The sequence below is a fragment of the Trachemys scripta genome, chromosome 9, assembly GCF_013100865.1.
Source record: "Trachemys scripta elegans isolate TJP31775 chromosome 9, CAS_Tse_1.0, whole genome shotgun sequence".
NCBI classification, from domain to species: Eukaryota; Metazoa; Chordata; order Testudines; family Emydidae; genus Trachemys; species Trachemys scripta.
Window position 1 is genome coordinate 14,851,334 of NC_048306.1, and position 25,064 is coordinate 14,876,397.

At 40.5% G+C, this 25,064-nt stretch overlaps 1 protein-coding gene across 4 annotated transcripts in view; it reads left to right on the forward strand.

The window, feature by feature from the left end:
- STAG2 (stromal antigen 2) overlaps nt 1–23,022 on the forward strand; it is a 179,829-nt gene extending 156,807 nt beyond the window's left edge. For all 4 annotated transcript variants that reach the window (XM_034782380.1, XM_034782384.1, XM_034782383.1 and 1 more), the window contains 7 exons: nt 185–313; nt 3,384–3,589; nt 4,050–4,239; nt 4,326–4,439; nt 12,587–12,713; nt 17,626–17,703; nt 21,139–23,022. In XM_034782380.1, the coding sequence (XP_034638271.1) occupies nt 185–313; nt 3,384–3,589; nt 4,050–4,239; nt 4,326–4,439; nt 12,587–12,713; nt 17,626–17,703; nt 21,139–21,162 (868 nt within the window). In that variant the 3' untranslated portion in view covers nt 21,163–23,022. The remainder of the gene's footprint in view (nt 1–184; nt 314–3,383; nt 3,590–4,049; nt 4,240–4,325; nt 4,440–12,586; nt 12,714–17,625; nt 17,704–21,138) is intronic.
- Nucleotides 23,023–25,064: the final 2,042 nt, after the last annotated feature.

Below are 25,064 nucleotides of genomic sequence, written 5' to 3' on the forward strand. Positions count from 1 at the left end.
CTCTGGAAGAATGGTGGTTTTGACCTTGATCTTGTTCTTCATGGATTTAATGCAGGGGGAAAGGAGTGAAATGACAGATTAGAACTCTCTCAGTGATTAGATACTTTGGTCATGTGGGTGGTGCTATAGAAAACTGTAAAATAGGTAATTCTTCTGAATCTTAATTTTTAACTTTTATTTTCAGAGATGGCATAGAGTTTGCTTTTAAAGAGCCTAATCCACAAGGTGAGAGCCATCCTCCTTTAAATTTGGCATTTCTTGATATTCTGAGTGAGTTCTCCTCCAAACTTCTCAGACAAGACAAAAGAACAGTGTAAGTATTCTCTGAAAGTTCTTAATATTATGAAATGTTAAATGATGAAAACATCATAGTTAAATCACTAATGTTGAAGTAAACTTCCGTAACATTTAGAATTAATAGAAAAGCAAGGGAAAGGCAAGCTATTAAAGCAGAGTCCCTGGTTTTTGTAATAAGTATATAGTAATATTAGTTAAAAACTAAGGAAGTATTAGCTGTTCTATAATTGTTAATAGATTACTTGGTGTCTCCTGTTCTGCTTTCAGCTATTGAAATCATAGCTTTTCATGGAAAGAATAAACAGCATTAACAGTTTGAAAAGCTTGCACTTCTTCAAGTGGCTGTATATATTCCTAGTTATATAGGTAATAGGCTGCACTGGTTGGCTCATCTATGGAATCTTTCTGAACAGTGCCTGTTAGAACACAGGTGCACCTCCTCATGTTCCTTCAGAGTTCATGAACATTCTGAGAGTGGGGCTATATAAGGGGGCGCTGTGCCCTCTACCACCACAATTCCTTCCAACTGCTAGTGCTAGATGGAAGTGAACTGTTCTGGCCCTTTGGATCCAATTTTTATTCCTACTGTAGTGTCTTGGATAGCCTGGTGGTGGTTGTGGTTTTTTGTTTTGTTTTTTGGTTGTTAGTATAGTTAGTGTGTTAGTAATTTTTAGTTTTAGTTTTTAGGTTTGGTTCTGTAGGTTGGCAGATCCAAAGAAGAAGCCAGGTTCCAGGAGATGTGCTCTCTGTTCAGTCAATTTTCCGGCATTGGGATGATCAAGTGAGATGTATTAAGTGCCTCAGTGAGAATAATTCTCCCTCTGGGTGTTCCATCTGTTGGACCTTCACCCAGAATGTGTAATGAGAGGTAAAACAGGCTGCTAGGTGCTCCTGCTTAAGAAAACTTACTGCTAGACCTTTGGGTTTTGAGAGATCTTCAGATCCAAATGCTAAGAGGTCTCTGTCAGCTCCAACTGCATCAAGGTAGTGTGCCTAAGAAGTCCCAGGGATGTCTTTATTAGTTCTAGCTGACATGCCTAGTTAGTAAGAAAAGATCCTCCTATTAAAGCTGAGAGAATGTCAAAGGCACTGTGTGTTCAGACTGAAGTTAAGGAAGTATACTGTCCGTTCCAAAGAAAAAGGTGAAGGAGAAGACAGCCACTGTCAGATAGGCAGTTGTCTTTATCAAACCTAGTATCAATGACTGATCCGAAGAGGACTGTTACAGTAGTAGTAGTAGAAGTATGTTTGGCATCTGATTGTTCATTGGATATGAGTGAGAGATCGTTTGAGGATAGGAAAAGGAAGACTTTGTCAGTTCCAAGGTCTAAATCCCCTACTGATGATAAGAGAGGAAGGATGGAAGATGCTCTTTCTCTGGACCATCTCTGCCTCCTCCTCCTAAATCACCTACAGGATCACCAGACAGACCTTTCTCACAGTTCATGTTTCTTCATCCTCTGGGCTGTTTTCTCTAGTGAGATCCATAGTACATCTGAGGACAGATCCACAATTAAAGAGGATCAAGAAAGAGTCAAAAGATCTGAGCCCTCCACGTTTATGCCCCCAACTCTTGGTTTTCTCAGCTCTTCATTTTATACCTCTATTTTGGATAGTCTCTTGCAACCTACTAAAGCAATTTGTGTTACCCATGCTTCCTGTCAGCCCATTTCTAAGAAGTCAGATGAACTGTATCAAATCCCATGTGAGTTTTTGTGTTTTTCATATTTTTCCCTTGCCACATTGTTTGATGGTTGCAGTAGCGAGTAATTTATTTAGGTCTGGTCAAGCTCATTCAACCCCCACAGATAAAGAGGGAAGAAGTTGGATGCCCTGAAAAGAATTTTTTTCTTAATCTCTAGTTATTAGAGTATCTAATTACCTAGTGGCAATGTCCCACTGTATAAATTCTATCTGTAGGAGAAAATGGCTATCTTTGTGCAAGTGTTATCAGACGAAGACAGAAGATTGGCCAGTGCTATCTTGGGAGAGGGACATAATGTGACAAAGCATGTTCTCAGGGCTTCTTTTGATATTTTTGAGTCTTCGGCCAAAGTCTTAGTATCTGCTGTTACTTTGAGAAGACATCCCTGGTCTGTTGATGACCCTGGACACTAGGTTTAAGATTTGGGATCTCACCTTTGAGAGTGATTCTCTTTTCAGTAACAAGGAGGACGAGCTTTTGGAAAAGTTAAGACTAAATCTACTGCTCATTTGCTTGGTTTGTTTTCCACTGCTAGAAGGAGCCCACCTACCTCTTTTTGTTACTAGATACAATTTTATCCTCAATCTTTATTGTATCTTTCAAGTCAAAGACAGCAACAACACCAGCAAACAGCTTCTTCCTTGCAGTTTCAACAAAAGAGGAAGTCATTCAGGTCCAAGTCTTCGTCAGAGTAAAATAGAATACCAAAGATTCCATTTTGCAGATTATATAAGCAGTTAAAACACGAATAAATGAAATATTCTTACTTGTAACTTGAGTTCTTTGAGGTGACTCTGTATATTCACACTTCCCACCCACCATCCCCTCCTTCTCAGAGTCCTATCTTTGTTTCTTTGGGTCATCACTAGAAGGAATTGAGATGGTAGAAGGCGCAGCACGCACTTACATAGCCTCTCACCCTCAGAATGTTTGTGAACATGGATGGGAATAGAGCACACATGCACCCGCTAATAGGCACTGCTTAGAGATTAAGTTGCACCGGTTGGCACATTATCCATAAGTGTGAATATGCCAAGTTACAAGTAACCTTTATTTGTTCATGTACTAAATGTGTATATAATCTCTAAAATTGAATTTTTGATATGCCATGAGTAACTAGACTGGAGCAAACAGTATGATCACAACAAGGCAAACTATTTGTTTCAGTTGTTTTCACGCTAAGGTGGATGAACAAGTCTAGACATCTTGTTGAGTTTGCTGTTGGCAAGACTTTTTTGTTAATTAGATTATAAAAGTATTTGAAATTAGGAATGAAGATGACATTATGATGCAAGTTTTTGAGTAATCAAATTTACATTTCTTAAAATATAGGAATGTCTTAATATATTCTGCACATTTATAATCATTATTTCTTTTAAAGGTATGTTTACTTGGAGAAGTTCATGACCTTTCAGATGTCTCTACGAAGAGAAGATGTGTGGCTTCCTCTCATGTCTTATAGGAACTCCTTACTAGCTGGAGGTGATGATGATACTATGTCAGTCATTAGCGGAATCAGCAGTCGAGGTTCTACAGTAAGGAATAAGAAAACAAAACCAGCCACAGGGAAGCGGAAAATACCTGAAGGTGTGAACTTTTTCTTACTACGAAATATATTGACCTTTTCAGAAGTTAATGAAGCCAACCTCATTTGCACAAGCTGGGGATCTGACCTTGAGTTTTTATATTTGTCAGATTGATAAGAGTATCTCTGTCCTTTAATGTATATTTACAACCTAATTTTCTGTATATATATTTCTTGCAATGCTACCCTGAATAGGAAGTCTGAATGATAAGACATGGGCACACAGATCAAGTGAAGGAAAAAACAATGTGCTTTTAGTGGTAAGGTATTTAAAATAATTTATGCAATGGTCAGTTGTGCCAAGGCATTCTTGAGTACATTTTACTCTGCAGATTCTTAAAAGTTATTATTGATCCCTAATGGACACCTTGAAAGATATATCACTCTATATTTGTCATATTTAAATAATTTGATTTTAAATTGTTGTGAAAAGTATATGCTGATATTGTTCTTCACTTTCAGCTGAAGAAAGCAGTAGTAGTGACAGCATGTGGTTGAACAGGGAGCAGACAATGCACACACCAGTCATGATGCAAACGCCACAACTCACTTCCACAATCATGAGGGAGCCTAAGCGGTTGCGACCTGAAGAAAGTTACATGGGTGTATATCCAATGCAGCCTGAACACCATCAAGCTCCACTTGATTACAAGTATGTAGAAACAACTAACACATACATTGTATTACTGTTCAAATATGAAACCAGTTCACATTTAAAGGAGAATAATTTTTTTTAAGCACGCAAGTAACGTGGATGTTGGCTCAAAGACAACAAGAAGAAGCAGCTAGGCAACAGCAAGAGAGGGCAGCGATGAACTATGTCAAACTGAGAACTAACTTGCAGCATGCCATGTGAGTAAGACTGAGTAAAAAGATGATAATTTTTTTCAATTTTCTTGTGCGTGGCTTCATAGACTATATAAACTTGTATAGTCCCGTTACACTTTTTGAATTTTACTATTTTTGAGTTGCCTTGATATCTTGGCAATTGGCATCTTAGAAATGCCTAGAGATGGAAGCAATGGCAAAATAGAAATGAAGCTAAAATAAAATTAACTTAGCTTATATGACTAAGCAGTTTAAGCTTTCATTTCTTACTATTTTTATTTTTTCATATAGATTCCAAAGATTTAAAGTAATACCATGTCTTTTAGCATGACATGAGTTTGATACAAATATGAACTTGAATCTGATGCTAAATTAACTGTTATCTGTGGCAAATTTTGGTATACTGTATTGAATTGTACTGGAGAATACACTTCGAATGCAATATCTTTTTGAGTAAAAAGATTATTAAAACAAGAGCTTTATATGTGTAGAAGAAAAAGTCTTGATTCCAAGATCATGTTTAATTTTTGTGACTGTTGAAAAACAAACACTTGAAGTTCAGAGAAGTTGTTTAGTCCAAGAAGTCCAGTGGTATGTACTTATGATTATCCAAACTTACTTACACAGATCTAAAAAAGTAGAACTGTAAAACATTGCCTAGTTGCTCCAAATGACAAAACTAACAATGGAATTTAACACATTATAAATTAATAAAGTGTCTCCCACGTTAGGCATGCCCACAACCAATCATCTGGTTGTCAGTCAGTGAGTTTACTGAGTGACATATATTTTTTAATTTTTTTAAACTAAGACTGTTAAAAATTAATCTCATTTTTGTTAGGCAGGGAGAGAAAACACACAATATCCCACACTCATATAGGCTGTTGTCAGTGTTGGGTGTAATATCCGCATCATTCTGCGGCGCCAATGCTGCCTTCTTGGGCCAATGATTAGTAATGGATTGGAAGAGTGGGCAGTAGTTTTTGTAAGGGTAGGTTCAAGAATTGCCTGTAGAGATCCATGGTTTTGGGAAGCACCTTCACATACGTATTGTTACCAGAACATGCTAGAAAGCTTTGGCCATTGGGACCATGCTCTCTCATGGCTCTGAACATTTAGACCAAAGCATATAAAAGGATCCATGGCTTTGACCCACCTCTCAGTTCCTTCCAGCTACCAGGCTGTCTAGTTGAACCAAGAGTGATTCCTTCGTTGAGTGATGTCCCTATGGGTACTCCACTGTAGGTGCAGCAGCGCTCCCTGCTCCTGGGATCAGTGATCTTCATTAGCAGTGCTCATTGGACCACACATGCACACCTCCCTGTCTTGCATGGCGCGTGTAGCATGTGTGTATATATAGCTCTGTGCAGTCCATCTACCTCTCAGTTCCTTCTCAAGTGCCTTTGGTATGGGACGGAATCCAGAGCACAGCCTTTCCATCCTTGGAGCTGTTAGATAGTGCCTTACCTCTTAGTTTAGTGTAGTTTAGTAGTTATTTCTTTTCTTTATCATTTTTCCTTCCTCTTACCCTTCCTGTTAATTTGTAATTTAGGATTTCATTTTCCCGATTCCCGCCAGGGAAGCTTTCTTCCTCATCCTTATACCTGGATCTCCTAGATTTAAGAGGTATGTTTCCTGCTGGCAGGCATTCCCGGTAAGCAACAGTCACCCACAGTACATCCACTGCTTGGGTGAGGGACATATCCCACAGAAGAGTACCCATTGCCACAGCCTGACTGTCAGGGCCAAAAAAGACCAAGACATTTGGCTGTGACTTCTCATAGAGAGATCATTACATCCAACATCGGACCATGGTCTGGACACTTCCCTTATGTGGCTCTCTCACACTGCTAGGTCATCCACCAACCCTCATTCGCCACATCCTTCTAAGAAGAAATCTTTTCTTCTTCGAGTGCTTGCTCATGTCCATTCCGTGCTGGGTATGTGTTTACTACGTGTACTGTTGCCAGAGATTTTTCTCTTAGCGGTATCCGTTGGGTTAGCTCTAGCACCCTCTGGAGCCATGCGTGTGTGTATAGGTATAAGGGGTGCTGACAGCCCCGCACTCTCTCAATTCCTTCTTACCTCTTTGCTTTGGCTAGTCTCTTCCTAGTGGTTTTGGACTTTTTCTCCGTTCGTAGTGTTAATAGTTCAGCGTATATAGTTTTTGAAAGTGATAGTTATATAGTTAGTGTATGTAGGTCTTATCATCAAAGGATTTTTTGTCCCAGGGACTGGGCATGCCCCAGATTTCAAGTCTTGTGCCTCTCGTGGGAAACCTATGCCCGTGAGTGACCTGCACTTGAGTAGCTTAAAGTGCTTGGGGGAAACTCACATTAAGAACAAGTGTAAAATCTGAGACTTCAGACCCCACACTAAGAAGGACCGGGACATCAAACTAAAGGCTATCCTCATAGAGGCCACCCTCAAGCCTGTCTCAGAGCCGAGCGAGTCCGATTTGGCACTGAGTATTTCGGCGTTGGTGCAAAGTGCTCCCTCGGCACCAAGCGCTTCCCAATACTGTTCTTCATCCCTGGTACCATGGAAGAAGCACAAAAAGCAGCGCACTGAGAGAGGGCGCTCGCCGGTGCAGAAGAGGAACAAGCAGGGAGACGGAGTGAGACCTGCACTGGGCCGCTCTTCTACCCCTGGACATGCGTCGGCACCATCGACTCCATCAAGAGAATTGAGTCTGGTGTGGGACCCTCCACTGATACCAGGGAGCCACCACGATACCCACTGGGGAACCTACTATCTGTTGCTTCCAGAACCAGAAGGGAACAGGGTTCGTCGGGCACCTTTCCGACACCAGGTCCTCCGGCACCACCCAGGGGCAAGCCCTACCTGATCCTGGCATTCCAGCAACCATGTTTTATATCAACAAGCAAGGAGGGGCCAATCATCCACCTTGGGTCAGGAGGCAAGACACTCCATCTCGAGGCGTCTCACGCCCCAGGAGCCCAGACCGTATTGGCAGATCACCACAAGTGGTCCCTTCACCTGGAAGTCTTCTGTGTTATCTTCCAGAGGTGGGATCCTCCTCAGGAGTACCTATTCATCACCAATCAGAACAGGAAATGCCATCAGTTCTATTCACTGTGTGGGCACAGCACAGGCTTCCTCTCCGATGCCTTTGTGCTCTCATGGGAAAACCACCCGCCGTATCCCTTTCCACTGATCCCCTTGCTGTTCACAATGTTCTCTAAAAATCAAATGGGATAAGGCAAGGGTTATCCTAATAGCACCAGCGTGGCCATGCCAGCATTAGTTCAGCACATTCTGGACCTCTCGGTGGCAGCTCCACTCTCGCTTCCACTCCACCCGGACTTGATTTCACAAGACCATGGCTGGCTTCTTTACCCGAAACTCACCTCTCTGCACCTAAATGCATGGATGAATCCTGAAGAACAGGCCTGCTCAGCATAGGTTCAACAAGTCTTGCTAAATAGCCCTGGTATGAGGCTTTCTACTATCTACTTGACCAAATTGAAATGTTTCCCTTGTTGGGGGCTCTGAACGGGATCTCTTTCCATCTAGAATTTATCTTCTGTCTATCTTGGACTACCTGCTCCACCCAAAGCAGCAAGGTCTGGCACTCTTGTCTATTAAGGTTCATCTGGCAGCCATCTCAGCCTTCCACTCCCAGTGAATGGCAGAATAGTGTTCTCATAATATGATAGTCTCGTTTCTCAAGGGGTTGGAAAGACTCTATCCTCAGGTTCGCAAACCGAACCCCCACTTCCCATGGGACTTAAACCTGGTTCTGTCCAGGCTTATGGGCCCCCTCTTCGAGCTGTTAGCATCATGCTCCTACTACTTCTCTCCTGGAAGGTCACCTTCCTGATGGTGATCACCTTGGCCAGAAGGGTCTCTGAGATCAGAACCTCCTTACAGGTGTTCTTCAAGGACAAGATCCAACCGCACCCCCATCCAGCCTTCCTGCTGTTGTCACAATTCCACAACAACCAGATAATTTTTCTACTAAAATCTGAACAAAAGCTCAGAGGAATGATGGCTTCATACTCTGGACGTTAGGCAGGCCCTCACCTTTTATATTGAGAGGACTAAGCCCTTCCGCAAATCCATGCGACTCTTTGTGGCAGTAGCAGAAAGGATGAGAGGGTTCCCAGTATCAACCCAAAGAATCTCATCCTGGATAACTGCCTGTATTTGGCTTGCTATGAACAGGCAAACGTTCCCCCTCCAGCCATTGCGCCCACAAAAGCCCAGGCTTTGTCAGCAGCATTCCTCACGCAGGTACCAATCCAGGACATCTGCAGAGCCGAACCTGGTCATCAGTTCATACCTTCGCATTTTACTAATGCCATCCCCCAACAGGCCCAAGATGATGCTAGTTTTGGGAGAGCATTGTTACAATCAGCATGTCCATGAACTCCAAGCCCACCTCCTAGGGTACTGTTTGTGAGAAAAAATGGTTATTAACCTTTCATAACTATTGTTCTTCGAGATGTGTTACTCATGTCCATTCCATGACCCACCCGCCAATCCCTTAGTCAGAGTTAACCATCACAAAGGAACTGAGAGGGTGTGGTGCCAGTGGTGCCCACCCCACCCCTTATACTAGCGCATACCTGTGCATGGCTCCAGAGGGTGCTAGAACCAGCTCAAAATATAACCAGGGAAATATCTCCAGCAACGTGCGTGCAGCGCGCACACACACACACACACACACAGAGCACGGAATGGACATGAGCAACACATCTTGAAGAACAAAGGTTAGTAACTGTTTTTTCCTGTGCTGACGGGAGGAAACTAACTACCTCATCACCCTCTTGACAAACCGCCCACCAGAGCACCGTCCCCTACAAACTCAGTAGCTTTGACATCTTTGGGGATGAGACATAGCTCCAGGAACCATCTGAGTACCTCTGGTACCACAGCTAAAGAGCCAAAACGAGCAGATCTGCATTCGACAGCACCATCTCTGGGTACTGAGGACCCTGGCACGAGATCTTCAAAAACGGACACCCCAATCAAATCAACTTCAGGCTCCATGGCACCGATGAAACCACCGGCAAGTCTGTTGGTGTCAACAGTCCATTCAGCACCGACCAAGCTCTGCACCTGTGTGCTCTCTGGCACCAAAGACACCTCGGCACCATGCAAGACCTCGACTCCATCTGCCGGCTGCTCAAGCGAATGCACCTCTCCCTCTGCACTGATGCATCCGCCAATGCCAGTGGTGCTCCTCCCTCCTCCCCAGGAGTTCAGATACCCTAAGGACCTGCTCATACTTGACCTGTCTGAGTTGCCATTACTTAGACATGAGCTCCTTCTGCCTCCATCCTTTTCTCCGGAGTCACAGCACTACTTCTTTTCTCCTCTGAGGATGGTACGGCTCTTCCCTGACGAGGAAGAGGAGAACTACCCCTACCCTTACATTCAGGACAGGCACAAAACTCATTAGCTACACATCCTTATTATCTGCGACTTCCAACCAAACCAGGGTCCTGGTACGGAATGCCATGGATGCAACCCCACATGCCATTCCCTACACATTGGCCACACTATGATCCGTGGGCCATGTACAGATCACAGTTTGAGAATCCTCCCGTAGAGTAAAGCTGGAGGCATACACATTCACCATCACCACCCGTCTCTCGACCACCAGAGACCAAGACACTCCCAACAGTAGACGTGGAAGAAAAACAGGAGGAGGAGGTTACACTACCACTCCTTTTCTTCCCCCGATGAGGCTATCATACTTCCCACCCCCTATATCAACAGATGACTTTAAACACTTTCAGGAGCTGTTTTGCAAGATAGCAGACTCCCTCCAGGTTCCTTTGGAGGAAGTGAAAGAACAGCAGCACAAACTGCTCGACATCCTGCATGCATCTTCATTGTCCAAAATAGCCCTACCTGTCAATGAGGCCCTTCTCGATCTGGCCAAGGTTATCTGGCAGACCCCAGCATTCATGCCACCAACCTACAAGCAGGCAAACAAGAAATATTAGGTTCCCACTAAAGACATGGAATTCCTTTTTTCTCACGCCACTCTAAATAACCTAATTGTCAATGCTGTGCGCGAAAAGTGACACACATACCAATTTAAATCCACCCCTTATGACTGGGATTGGAAGCGACTGTACTAGGGCTGTTGATTTAATCGCAGTTAACTCACGCGATTAGCCAAAAAAATATTAATCGTGATCAGTCGCAGTTTTAATCGCACTGTTAATAGAATATCAATTGAAATTTATTAAATATTTTAGGATCTTTTTCTACACTTTCAAATATATTGATTTCGATTACAACACAGTATACCAAGTAGACAGTGCTCACTTTATATTGTTACTTTTTATTACAAATATTTGCACTATAAAAATGGCAAACCAAAGTAAGGTGTTTTTTTTCTTTTTTTTTCTTTTTTCAATTCACCTCATACAAGTTCTGTAATGCAATCTCTTTATGGTGAAAGTGCAACTTAAAAATGTAGATTTTTTTTTTTGTTACATAACTGCACTCAAAACAAAACAATGGAAAACTTTTGAGCCTACGGCAAACAAGTTTGTTTACGTTTACAGGATATAATGCTGTCCGCTTCTTATTTACAATGTCACCTGAAAGTGAGAACAGGTGTTCATATGTCACTTTTGTAGCCGGCATTGTAAGGTATTTACGTGCCATATATGCTAAACATTTGTATGTCCCTTCATGCTTCGGCTAGAGGACATGATTCCATGCTGATGATGTTAGTTAAAAAAATGTGTTAATTAAATTTGTGGCTGAACTCCTTGGGGAAGAATTGTACGTCTCCTGCTCTGTTTTACCTGCATTCTACCATATATTTCATGTTATAGCGGTCTTGGATGATGACCCAGCGGATGTTGTTCTTTTAAGAACACTTTCACTGCAAATTTGACAAAATGCAAAGAAGATACCAATGTGAGGTTTAAGAATCTGAAGTGCCTTCCAAAATCTGGGAGGGACAAGGTGCAGAGATGCTTTCAGAAGTCTTATAAGAGCAACACTATGATGCGTAAACTACAGAAGGGGGGAGGGATAGCTCAGTGGTTTGAGCATTGGCCTGCTAAACCCAGGGTTGTGAGCTCAATCCTTGAGGGGGCCATTTGGGGATTTAGTTGGGGATTGTTCCTGCTTTGAGCAGGGGGTTGGACTAGATGACCTCCTGAGGTCCCTTTCAACCCTGATATTCTATTATTAAAAAAAAAAAAAAAAACAACTTGAACCACCAATGGCATCTGACTCAGATGATGAAAATGAACATGCATCAGTCGGCACTGCTTTGGATGGTTATCAAGCATGGACACGTCCTTTGGAATGGTGGTTGAAGCATGAAGGGACATATGAATCTTTAGTGCATCTGGTACATAAATATTTTTTGCTCTCTGGCTACAACAGTACCACATGAACGCCTGTTCTCACTTTCTGGTGATATTGTAAACAAGAAGTGGGCAGCATTATCTCCTGCAAATGTAAACAAACTTGTTTGTCTGAGCAATTGGCTGAACAAGAAGTAGGACTGAGTGGACTTGTAGGCTCTAAAGTTTTCCATTGTTTTATTTTTGAATGCAGGGTTTTCTTGTACATAATTCTACATTTGTAAGTTCAACTTTGATAATAAAGAGATTGCACTACAGTACTTGTATTAGGTGAATTGAAAAATACTATTACATTTATTTTTTACAGTGCACCTCAAGTAGACTTGCCCTTGGAGAAGGTGGTTCTGTTCCTTTATCTGATAAAGTAAAACAAGTCGGATTTCTAAGATCTCAGATCCAAATGAAAAAGTCCAGTCAATTTAAGCACCTCAGACTGTGAAAAGAGTAACAAAAATCATTCTTTTGAGTCACATAAATTGGCCATGAGTCTGATATTTTCTGAGATCTGTTATGTCCGCACACCAATAGTGCTGAAGATGATGATGGTGTACAGCAAACCTGTAGTTCTTCCCAGTCTCCTCTCTTCATATGAAATAAAAAGAGAGCTTTTTTTCATGGGCTGAGTCTGGTTTTATGTCGTTCAGGTTCAGCGATAGATAACCAAACTCTCACTTCCTTTCTTTAGTTCCATCACTCTTCATTACAATTGTAATTCATATACAGGATTTTCTAATATGTTTTTATTTTTTATTTTGAGTAGCTCAGGTCAGTGCTAAATAAATCTTTTTCTTCTAATTTCTTCAGTCGGCGTGGTACAAGCCTGATGGAAGATGATGAGGAGCCGATTGTTGAAGATGTGATGATGTCATCAGAAGGGCGAATCGAAGACCTAAATGAAGGCATGGATTTTGATACCATGGACATAGACTTGGTAAGAAAATTTAATGATTTTTTTTTAATTTAAGCCTGCTATTATTTCAGTATTAGCTAAAGCCAGTGATTCTTCTTAAATAAACTTATTTTCTTTGCATCACAGAACAATTAGTGGTCATGTTTTTAAAAAAAAAACCTGAAGGTGGTTTTAACAGTTTTGGCAGGTTTTTTTTAATGTAAAGATATTGGCAGCACAGTTCCTTTTTTTATTATTCAAAGTTCCTCTTCACTTTGTGGTTCCTGTGGGTAGTCAGTATGGCGTGCACATACATTCGTAGTGGCCAGGATCAGAAACTCTTCAATGGCAGTGTCTGTTGGTCTGCCCCTACACCTTTTCATGCTCTCAACTGAGGGCATTAAGGGGAAAATAGTCTGATTGCCTCTCCAGTTACAGTCTGGGACAGAATTTTCCAGTGTCTGTTTCTCCTCTTTAGTGTTCTGCTTCATCATACCTGTAAATATAAATAGTGGTTAAACTTTTGGATATTGAGTTGGGGATAATGTGGGTCCCCTTCACCCCCCACCCCCGCAGTTCCCTCACTGTTTCAGGCACCTATTATGTCCAAAGTTCCAGGCTTCAAGCCTTTAGTGGAATGTCCCTGGATTATCCAGTTGAGTAACCTGCACAAGACCATCAGTATTGCCTTGGAGAAGCAAACATTCCTTCGAAATGTGGCATCTGCTGTGCTTTCCTTCCATAAACCAGACAATCTCATGAGTTCAGGTTCTGGAGGTACCTTATAGAGATCTCCACGAGGCCCTGCCTGAGCCCTCCCTCCCCACATCAACCCATCTGGAGCCTCTGGGCAGCCCTCCGCACCCGCTCTCAATGGATTAGAGTCCTTCAGCAAGCATAAGGACTCCATGCAGTGGAAGCATGAGGAAGATGAGGGCAAAATCCCTGCAAGAAGAGGTACATATTTCTTACTTCCTCTAAAAAGAAGTCTTCCTTGACTCTTCCTCTTGCACCATCCACCTGAACCAGAGGCTCCACTGGAACAGTAGATGGAGGAGGAATAGCTACTAGCATCAGCTCCACCAGCAGTGCTTTCTTTGTCCTCTCCAGATGAGGCAGTATTGCTAGAGTCTCTATCACCAATGGACAACTTTAAGTGGTACCAGGACCATCTCAGGAGAATCAGACTCTTGTCAGGTTCTGCTTGAGGAGGTCCAAGATCTGACCCAGGAGTTCCTAGACATTCTCCAGGCTGTGACTCTCTCCAGAGTGGTTTGGCACACACCTGCCAGATGTGACCCAACCCCAAAGAGGGTTGAGAAACAATTTTGTTTATTTTCCCACAAGGCAGCAGAATATTTGTTTTCTCAGCTTAATCCAAACTCCTTGGTGGTTCAGGCTGTCACAGAGAAAAGCCGGCTACACCAGCCCAATCCACTCCACTGGACAAAGATGCAAAGCAGCTGGATCTCTTCAGAAGGAAGTTTTTTCTCATTGGACAGTTTAGCATTCCAAATAGCAAATTACCACATGTTCATGTCTAGATATGACTTCTTGAATTAAAACAAGCTATTTGAATTTGTGAACAAACTGCCTCCAGAATGCAGGCCTCACTTCCAGGCCATCCTGGATGATGGAGTCCCTTGATACAGTGGACACAGCATCACATTCCTTTGCTATTTTAGTAGTCATGAGAAGGGGTTCATGGCTTCAGGATTACCAGAGCAGTCCATACTACCACTGAGGACCTTCCCTTTGAGATTAGCACTCTCTTTAGCCATATATAACAACATTTTCAGTACACAATGCTCCGCGTTGGCCTCTCAGTAGCCTCGAGGGTCTTTACAAAATGCTTGCAGTGGTGGCCACTTACCTTCACAGGCAAGGCAGACCAATATTTTCCTAGCTGAATGATTGGCTGTTCATAGTCAGCCATGCCAGGAATTACTCAGCAACCGCCGCTGCACTTCAAATTGTTCCTTAGGACTCCAAATAAATTTAATATCCACACAAACCATACAGTTTATCAGGGCAGACCTGAACAGGGAGCACCTATTTACTTCAGGACTGATTCCTTGCCAGGCGGAATCTCGTCATCTGCCTCATTTCAGCCCTCAGATTATAGTCTTATTCTGCTTAGTCCTGTTAGGCCACAAGGCAGCATGTGCCTGTGTCATCCCATGCAAATGGCTGCACTTATGACACCTTCAAATCTGGCTACAGACAGTCTATGCCCAGAACAGTGATCCTTTGGACAAGAAAGTTTCTTTTCCACAGGACATGTTGACATTGCTCACTTGGTGGGAAAACTGTGTGTGTGTCTGTGTGTGTCTTGTGTTCCCACACAATCTACAAAGACGCTCATCGTGGATGCTTCCCTACTGGGATAGGGAATGCATCTCGACAATCAGACTGCCCAATTTTCCTGGTCCCCATACAAATCCAGGCTACGAATCAACCTATTTGCACTTTGGGCGGTTCACAAAGTATGCAAGACATTTCTAGCCATTATTTGGATCTCATGCATGCAGGTCAAGAATAGACAATAGCATCACCATCTACTATATAAAGAAGTAGGGAAGCGTGAGACCTACCCCACTCTGCAGAGAAGCAGTCTAGCTCTGGAATTGGTGCATCAGGCGTCAGGTCACACTCTTGGTAGCACATTCCAGGGGTAATGAATTCCCTGTCAGACTGAGCGGCTTGAGCATTGGCCTGCTAAACCCAGGGTTGTGAGTTCAGTCCTTGAGGGGGCCACTTAAGGGATCTAGGGGAAAATCAGTACTTGGTCCTGCTAGTGAAGGCAGGGGGCTGGACTCGATGACCTTTCATGGTCCCTTCCAGTTCTAGGAGATAGGATATCTCCATATATTATTATTATTATTTATTTATTATTAGATTCACGAATGGGAACTCTACCCATTTATAGTGTAGCACATCTTTCAGTAGTAGGGCAGGAGGAGAAGGGGGTCTCATCTTGGGATCTTCTTTGCAACCTAACAGAACAAGGAGTGCCCAGCACACTGCTCCCAGACTGCCCAAGACCTCAACTCCAGATGGGCCACCTTCCTGGTGCAATGGTCAGATCCACTGAGGTTTACCTTCACTCCCATTCCCCTATTGTCGCCCGTACTCGGGAACATTGAGCTCAACTGGGCAACTGATCCTGATAACTTGCTGGTGGCCAAGGCATTTCTGCTTCACCACCATCCTACAGCTATCTTCCCATCTGTGCATCCACCTACAACCATTCCTGAACCTGCTGTCCCAGGACAGGGCCAGGATGAATCACCCCAACTCAGCTTCCCTGCATCTGGCATGTTTTTCGATGGACAGTGAAAACAGAGGGCATGCTCTGAGGAGACCCTTTGTGGGGAAATGCTGTTCCGCTAAATGGCAATGATTCTCTCTTTGGTGCCAGCAGCTCCACTTATTTCCGGTGTCATCGGGAATCCTCCTCATACTGGAATATCTTCTTTCATTGCAGATGTCTTGTCTATTAGCTTCCAAATGTACCTATCTGGAGCCATCAATGTTTTCCCTCCCCTGGAGGACTGCTTGGTCTTTACCCATCCCACTACTGCAAAGTTTCTGAAGGGCATCATAGGGACATTCCCTCCAGTTTCAAAACTGGATCCTACCTGGGATCTGAACCTTGTCCTTTTTGCTCTTATGAGACCACTGTTTGAACCCTTAGCCTCCTGTTTCCTCCTGTACTTTCCTCCTGTACTCCTCCTTGATGGCAGTTATCTCTGGTAGAAGGGTTGGGGAGCTTGGGGCCCTTGTGGCAGAGCCACCTTACACAGTTTTTCACAAGGGCAGAGTTTCTTTGCAACTACATCCAAAGTTCATATCTAAAGTGCCTTCTGGGTTTCCCCTTAACCAGACTTCTCACTTTCTGGTATTTTACCCCATATCTTACAACAGTTTGGAGAAGACAAGACTCCCTTCCCCAGATGTGTGCAGGGCTGTAGTCTTCTACTTGCACAGAACTGGCACCCTTTCAGAAGTCTACAAGGTTGTTCACTGCTGTTGCAGAAGAATGAAGGGGCTCCCAAAAGCTCTGTGGATTTCCTATGGATTTCCATAGCATGCCCTTTGCTATGATCTTATGAAAACCCCATCTCCTCAAACGGTCAGGGCCCCTTTTACGAGAGCCCAGTCAGCATTGGTAGCCTTCTTACAGGGAATATCCCCCTAAGAGATGTATAGAGCAGCTACTTGTGGCTTCATACACATCTTCACCAGGCATACTATGGTTCACGTTTCACCTGGAGACCCCTCCTTTGGCACAGCATATTTCCTCACACCTTCCCCTTCAACGAGCACTGCTTGGGAGTCACCTGTAGTGAAGGGACCAGCACACGAAGAAGAAAGGAAAGTTACTTTATAGTAACTGGAGTTGTCCCAGATGTGTGGTTTCTGTGGTTAGTCACAACCCACCCTACTTCCCTTCTGCTTGGGTCATCTTGTGATTCATGATAGTTCAGAACTAGTGAAGTGGTTGGTCCATGCCACCCATTATGCCTTCCGTTGGGAGCATGAGGAAGTGCAGGCTTGAACCAACAGATGCTGCTGTTGAAGACTTCCCAATCTTGGGCATACAGAGTGCATGCACACCCAAGAGTCATGACCCATAGGGACCATGCATCTCAAAGAATTCCAGTTCAAGAAATAAAGGAAGGTTACTTTAAGTTTATTTTGTTGAATTTGCATATGTTTTAAAATAATTTTTGGCACTTAATATACTACTTGTTCAAACTGTCATACAAAAAGTAAAAAAGAAACAGTTATGCAGGAATAAAAATTAGTTTTTGCCTAAGAATACATTTTTACCCTTTTAAAGTATGAATATCATCTGTGCTCCAAAGTAAGTGGTTCTTTTTTCCTGTACCTTTAATGTAACTTACTATTAACATATTTGGTGACAGTTTGTTTGCTTGCTTTTTTTTAGCCACCATCAAAGAACAGGAGAGAGAGAACGGAGCTAAAACCAGATTTCTTTGACCCTGCTTCAATCATGGATGAATCAGTAGGTTTAGTCAAAAGAGGGGGGAACTAAAAAGAATTTTAATTGTAAGATTAAATGTATAATACAACTGGGTGTGTAGTTGGAAAGGAATACCCAAGATTGTGGCAACATAATCAAATATTAAGGACTACTTTGTGATTATTTTGACAACTGGTATATAGCTGATGAAACTGTCTTCTGCTGTAATTCTGTTTTGTAAAATTTTCAGAATTTGACTATGTAATAGAAGATACTTCAAATGATATCAGTAGTGGCTTTTTTCATGACAGGAAAAGTAATTAATGTAAACAATATTCTTGAATTTCTAAGTAGGTATAACTGAAATACCACACACTGGTGATATTAAGGTATTTCCAGGTTTCTGATTTTCCATGTTCTGAGTGTAATTCCCTGTGGTTAGGTCAAAAGCAAAATGAAAAGAAGACAGTACTACTAATGTGGAAAGACATTTCTGTAGGAGCAGTTAATAGTATATATTATATACTATGTGGGTACGTCTTCACTATCCGCCAGATTGGCGGGTAGTAATTGATCTATTGGGGTTCGATTTATCGCGTCTCATCTAGACGAGATACGTCGACTTCAGCTACGCTATTCTCGTAGCTGAAGTTGCGTATCTTAGATCGATCTCCCCTCCCCCCTAGTGTAGACCACTCCTGTGACTGGACTCTAAGCAAAGATCCCTGTTCTGGCTGAATGAGCCATTCAGGTAATTTCACAGCCAGTTGTCAGCAATGACTGGCTGGGGTCGCCTCACCAATCAAAGTATGCATCACTTACATCCTTTGTGCTACATAGGTTACAGAATTTAAATAGGGGAGAAATGTTTAAATATGTTTCCCCTGTTATCTGTAGTGGGCAGAGGCATTTTTTTTTTCTTATTGAAAACGTTAGCTGCACGGGCCACTAAAGCCTGTGATTCCGACTTGAACAGCTATTTTTCCCTTCCCTCACCCACCTTCCTTGCTGTCTCCAGCCTCCATATAAACTTGTCATCATAGGTCAACAAGCTGAACCAGGAACCTTTAATCCAGCTCCTTTCATCAGTCACCTCCAGTTAAAAGTAGCCTGGTTATTAATTCTGAAAGCAAACAGCTGTAAACATCCTTTTCCCTTCCCTCCCAGAATCAGCTGTCATTTTTAGCCATTTTCAGCATTCTCTTAGTATTACAAAATTACATTGAGAATAACAAGCTGCAGCATCCAAACAGCCAGGCTCTGGTAGGAAAGGGAAACAGGAGATGTCCTGTGGGTCCAGGAAACCTTCATGGGGGCATGAGGAAGAAAAATGGAATTAGGAAAAAAATCTGACCTACATACAGTCAAAATTATAAAGGGGCGGGGTTTATTTAGTGGAAGAATATGTAATATAAATTCCATTAAAGTTTTAAACCCCCTCCCCTCCCATCCCCTGCCCAATATCCATTTATCTGGCTCACGTACATACTCCATATTAGCAGGCATCTTCTGATAGCAGGAAGTCATTCCAGGATTTGCACTAGTATGGCTTTTTTAATAGGATTTTGGTGCTCTCCTCAGATAGCACCTGTGGGGAACACCAGCTACACACTAAGCTTTATTTCAAATGTAAAATATAATGCCTTTCCATTAATTGTAGGTAGTGGAACTGTTGTAAACCTCTTTTTCATCTTACTAAAATGTTAATGTTGTTCAGCCTGGTCGCCAATTTCATCTGACACAGGGTTCGTTCCTCTGAATCCGGGGCCATTATACATTTCCAGTCGGATGGTTCTGACCTCAAAACTTAAATCATAGCTTATATCTTTACCACAGGCTCACTTCTGTTCCTTTGCTGCCACCTACTCCATCCTTTTACCCCATTCCTACTAAAACACTCTCACAGAGCATATACTTTTGCTGGGATTTTCACCTTAAATAGAGCTTAAATTTAAACATGCATCTGTACTTGCAGTTTATCAGCATTACCACATGATGGCAGCAGATGATAAATTACAGTACTGCAAGTGCATGCATCCAGAGCATATTCTGAGTCAAGTGAATGTGCAAGACAAAATGAATTAATCTGCTTAAATTTAAAGAAGAAAAATCTGTCTTGAGCTACTCATTTCAAAGATTTCAATGATTAATCCATATAAAAACATCATTCAGGAATTGTATCACTCAGTATTTAAAAATAAGCCAATTATGCTGTTTAATTTTATAAACACACATTCCGCCTGGGTAGGGTTATTATAGGTTTCTTCATGGAATTGCTTGTACAGATCCCTCACTCTTGGAGTTTGTGCCCTTTGGTATAGACGCTGGACACATTAAAAAGCAATTAGGTTATGATGGTTCTGTGCACCATATGGATCCAAAATTTAGTTTTTAAAGAAGTCATGATAGTTCCCTGCGATCTCACTTGTTTTGTGGCGCACACACAGTGTCATTGGCACCTAGGACTACTGGTTTCTCATCACAATGTATTTTTATATTCCTTTTATAGTTTACTTCAGTTGCATGTTAATTGTTAGTGCCAAGGTCAACATTAAGAGTTGGTTTGATGCCAGAGAGAGGAGCAGGTGCACATCAGTATTGTATAAATTCTTGCTACAACAGGGAATGAAATTTCTTTTACATAGTTGCACTGCACTATATTTTGATCCTCAAAGTCCTATACAAAGCAAAGGAGGAAAATGAACGCATCTGGATATTTTTGGTTTGGGGTCGTCAGTCCTGGAACCTGTTTTTGATAGTTCAGGAAGCAGCTTGCTCTCCTTGGTGTCAGATAAGCCTGAGCAGATTCTTCACCCAGATCCAGCTTTCTTTCACTTAATCATGTGGTCTCTCAAGTGAGACTTTGGTTTTATTAGATTACTTACTAGTTGTATTTTTCTGAATACGTTGCCTTCATCAGTACCCACTGTTTAGTCTCTGTATCTGGACAGCAACTGAGAGGCAAGATGTCTTCTTTATAGACAGTCTCTGCACCAGACCATACATGCATATAGGCCACTCCATCCAAGACTAACTGCTTTTTAACAGTTCTGAAGACTCAACTTCTGTTTTGGGCCTGAGAAATTGACATCTTCAAAGAATTCCAGATAGTTAACTCATGGAAAAACTAGCTAATTTTTATTTTATCTAAATTCATAGAAATATGATGAAGAGTTGTGCTGTTTTTTTGATAGACATATATTTCAATTCTTTTGAGGATCCGCTAATAAATAGATATGAGATGTATTGCTTCCATACTACAGACTTGGTAATTTCCTCTTCATTTTTGCTAATTTTGGATTGAGGAGAGGATAGAAAATTTTAAATATATTGGAACATTTGTATGTGTCTTGGTGTGATGTAATCTAAGTAGTACGTTCTGTGTCTTATTCTTTACATTTAAGTTAGAATTTGTAGAAAAATATAAATTGACTAGCAGGCCACTTTTAATATATAAAATTTTTCTCTTTGTTTTAGGTTCTTGGAGTGTCAATGTTTTAATACCAGATCAGCAAATAAATCCATGATGAAATCCATTTTCTAAGTGGAAGAGGAAGTTTTTAAATACAAAATTGTGGTAGATACAGTGAAATTCTGAACAGATTTTTCTCTAAGGAGAATGACATGCTTTCAAGATCAAGTGCATTGAAGGGGCAGTTTTGTTTGCCTGAAAAATGAAATGTAAAGGACAAGTAAACAGTTTGAGGATAAGCTACAGTTTTTGTTGAAAAACCAATATTTTATGTGTTAGTTTATTTCTGAATCATAAGTATTCCACATTTGTTTTAATCTAACATTCTGAGAGGTGCTTGGTACAGATTTGAGCTCCTCTTTTTATACGTTTATTGGGTGTACTAAATAATCATGAGCTCTGCTGGGTTTGTTTACATACATGAACTGAAATGACAGATGGATTGATTTTCTAGAATTGTAAAACCAGCAGAGTTTTGGCATTTTAAATTAAATGCTTAATCTGCATCAAGAGAAGCTTTTGTTTTAATTAAGATAATCATGGAGAAAAGTAAGCTTAAATGCAGAATGTTATCAATTTTTTCATCTAAAATGTTTTTCAAATCCAAGTTTCATTCTAGCCTTCTCAGAACTGCCAGAAAGTAACATAATTCAGTCATGCTCGCCCCATTATCAACCCTGAAAGTTTGCTTGTCCTTTAAGAAAAATGTAATGTTGTGAAATTCCTTCCAGTAGTGCCACTGTATTTTGTCTCCAAATAAAAGAAGCTTATTGTAGTATGTTTGCAGAAAAATTCTAAACAAAAATTATACAGCTTATTAGAGTGTGGGAATAGGGATCTAAATTTTAAATAAAATTATATATATATATAAATTGGTGCTGATTTTATAATTGCGCAGTTTGTTTAGTTTTTTCTTACTTTTAAATTCCAACTTAAAATTATGAGGTTTCAGAAATATATTGAAAGTTTAACAATGTTTAAAAATAGAAAAGCATGAGAATTCATGCTTTAAAAATGATTTTTAAATTTGTATTTTATATTGTTTTATCTATCTGTCTTTGCAAGCAGTCTTCAGGTTAAAGATACTTCTAACAGGTTACAGTACATTTCCTCTGTATGTAAATTAGATTGGATAATAGAAATTCATAAACCACCCCATAATATTCTTTGAAAGCTAAGCTTTAAACTTCATTTTTTGTCCTTTCACAAATAAATTAAATCAGTTTAAAACAGAAAGTGGATCTATGCCATTTTGACATCAACTTATTTTGCAAGGCTTAGGCAGCTAGACATCATTTTAAAGGAAATATTAACTTATATTACATATGTATATTTTTTGTCAGTTGTCTCTCAGTTCTTGAGGTATATTATTTTAATCATTCCATGCCTTAATACGCTTGCAATACAAGAATTTCCCCAAATGGGTGAACACGAAAAGGCTTCCTGTTTTTTAGATTCAGAAATTAAACATTGGGCTGTGGTAGCCAAAAACCATAGATTATCTAAAGGATCATGATAAAATGTAATTATTTTACTAAGTCATGGGATAACCATATACTCAAAACCAGATCTGCCTAACTCATTTTACATAAATAAATATTCTCATTTCTAAAAGTACTGCCTATATTGTTTTTCACACCACTGCATTTAATAGAACTGCTGAGAGGACTGTATATATGATTTTAAACTTAAATTGATTTTTTCTTACTCTTGAACGAGTGTTTCTTTGTGAAAGCAGTTCTTACAGCTTTATGTTTTCAACCAGCTAAAATGTTTTATATATTTACCTTAACCTGTTGTCCTCCACATTCTATTGTCCTAATTGTACTGTTTTCTGATTTGTATTTATGTCTTGAGACAGTAACTTTTTGAATAAAAATAAACCTACAGTATGTTGTATGTTTGATCTTTTTAAATCAGGGGGTAGGGAAGGACGTTGAAAATAAGGATGTGAGTGATGCAAATGTTATGTTTATAGAAATTAAATCTTTTTCCATGTCTTTTAAGTGTTTGTCTCAGAGTTGAGATAATGTATGGAAAACTGCACTGTTTTATATTTGTAATAAATTGTACAAGTTTTTAAAATGTGAATAAAGCACTAATTGGGTTAATAATTTAAAGTAGAAAAGTTATGCAATCATGATTGTTTTAAATATTATTTAATTTGGGATAAACTTGTTATACAAATCTTTAGCAGTGTAAATACAAAGTAATCTTTTAAAGAGGGTAGTACCTGAAAATAAAATTTAAGATTTGTACAATACTCTTGTATGCCAGGAAATCAATGGCTAATTGGTTTTAAAAAAAAAAAATCAAGTATGACAGTAGCTGCTCTGTAGCATTTCTGTTCTTAAGGGCATGTCAGAGTCTTTTCTTCTACTAACTGACCTTGTCTAACATTTATAACTGCTGTTTTAATTCAGATACTGGAAGTGGGTGAAAATGGATCAAATTGAGCAGTAATTTACACAAGTTGGCATGTCATTAAAGGTGATGATTCTTTTTATTGTGATCAATAGCTCAGTGTTCAGCATTCTCCATTTGTTGCACACGAACATCCTGACTCCTGGTACGTTAAGTTAAACAATTCAAGCTTAATTGTTAAGAGAAAGAAACAGCAAGGAAAGTTAAAATGTACTAAAAATGAACGTCAGAACGAACACACAGACACACACACACACACACACACACACACACACTTTTTTTTCTATCTTTTTTAAAAGATCTGGTTTGGCAAGGCCTCCCTCCTTCTCTACTTGTCCTGTCATTGCAAATACATGGTTGTTTAAAATGTTGTTGATACATTACTAAGAATTAGAAGTATATAACTCTAAATGTTCCCATTATCCTTATAAGTGTTCTGACCTTTTCTAAATCCTGTTAAACATTTGGCCTAAATAATGCCTTGTGACATTTGTGCATTTTGTAGAAGGTATTTTCATTCATTGTCAACTTCTTGTACTGTGGAAGGGGGTAAATAACATACCCTTTCCCGTTTTTGCCCCATTCATTATTTTGTATACCTTTATCATGTCTTCTCAAAACTGAAGAGTCCCAATCTTTTCAGTCCCTTTACTTACGGAAGTCCTTTTAAATTCTCTAATAATGCAGCACAAGTTTTCATAGTGCTGCCAACAGTGATTGCCAATGTTTCCCTCCCCCCCCGCCCTGGAGTTTTGAGTTAATCTAGAGCCTGGTAAAGTGTGTAAATTCAAATTACTCCTGTCAATATTCATTATCCCATCTGCCATCATGTTACTTATTCACGTAGCTTGCTAGGTCCCTCTGAAGTTTCTCATGGTAGTCTTCGGTCATGATTTATCTAACTTTATGTCCTTTGCAGATTTTGCCACTGCACTGTTCTTCTCCCTTTACCAGATCAGTAACAAAATGCATCGGTCCTAACACATAACCTCAGGACAACCCAGTGTTAACTTTTACCCATGATGAAAATATAAACCATCTGTTTGATGTCTCTGAGACAGTTTCTGGCTTTTGACAGTAGTTTGTCTCTCACTACTACTTAGTTTCCTTAATAGCCTATTGTGAGGGACCTTGTCAAATGCTTTTTGAAAGTCCATATCATTGGCAGCTTGTTCTCCTTTTATCTTTTATTTTGTTGATGTGTCCAAAGAATTCTGATGGTGAAACTCAATTTTCTTTTGCAGAAGCTATGCTGTTTAGTTCCTACTATATTGTGATTGTGTAGGTCTTAAAATTTTATGTAATATTTAGTTTTCACAAATTTATGTGGTACTGAAGTAAAGGCTTCCTGACATAATTCCCCAGATCACTCCTATCCCCATTTTTGGTACTGTAAACATGGCCTAGGATTATATATTTCTGGTTCTGCAGTGATATCAGCTACATATACTTGTGTATATGTTCAAAAACCATATATGTACAAGAAGATAAGATAAGAAAATATCTG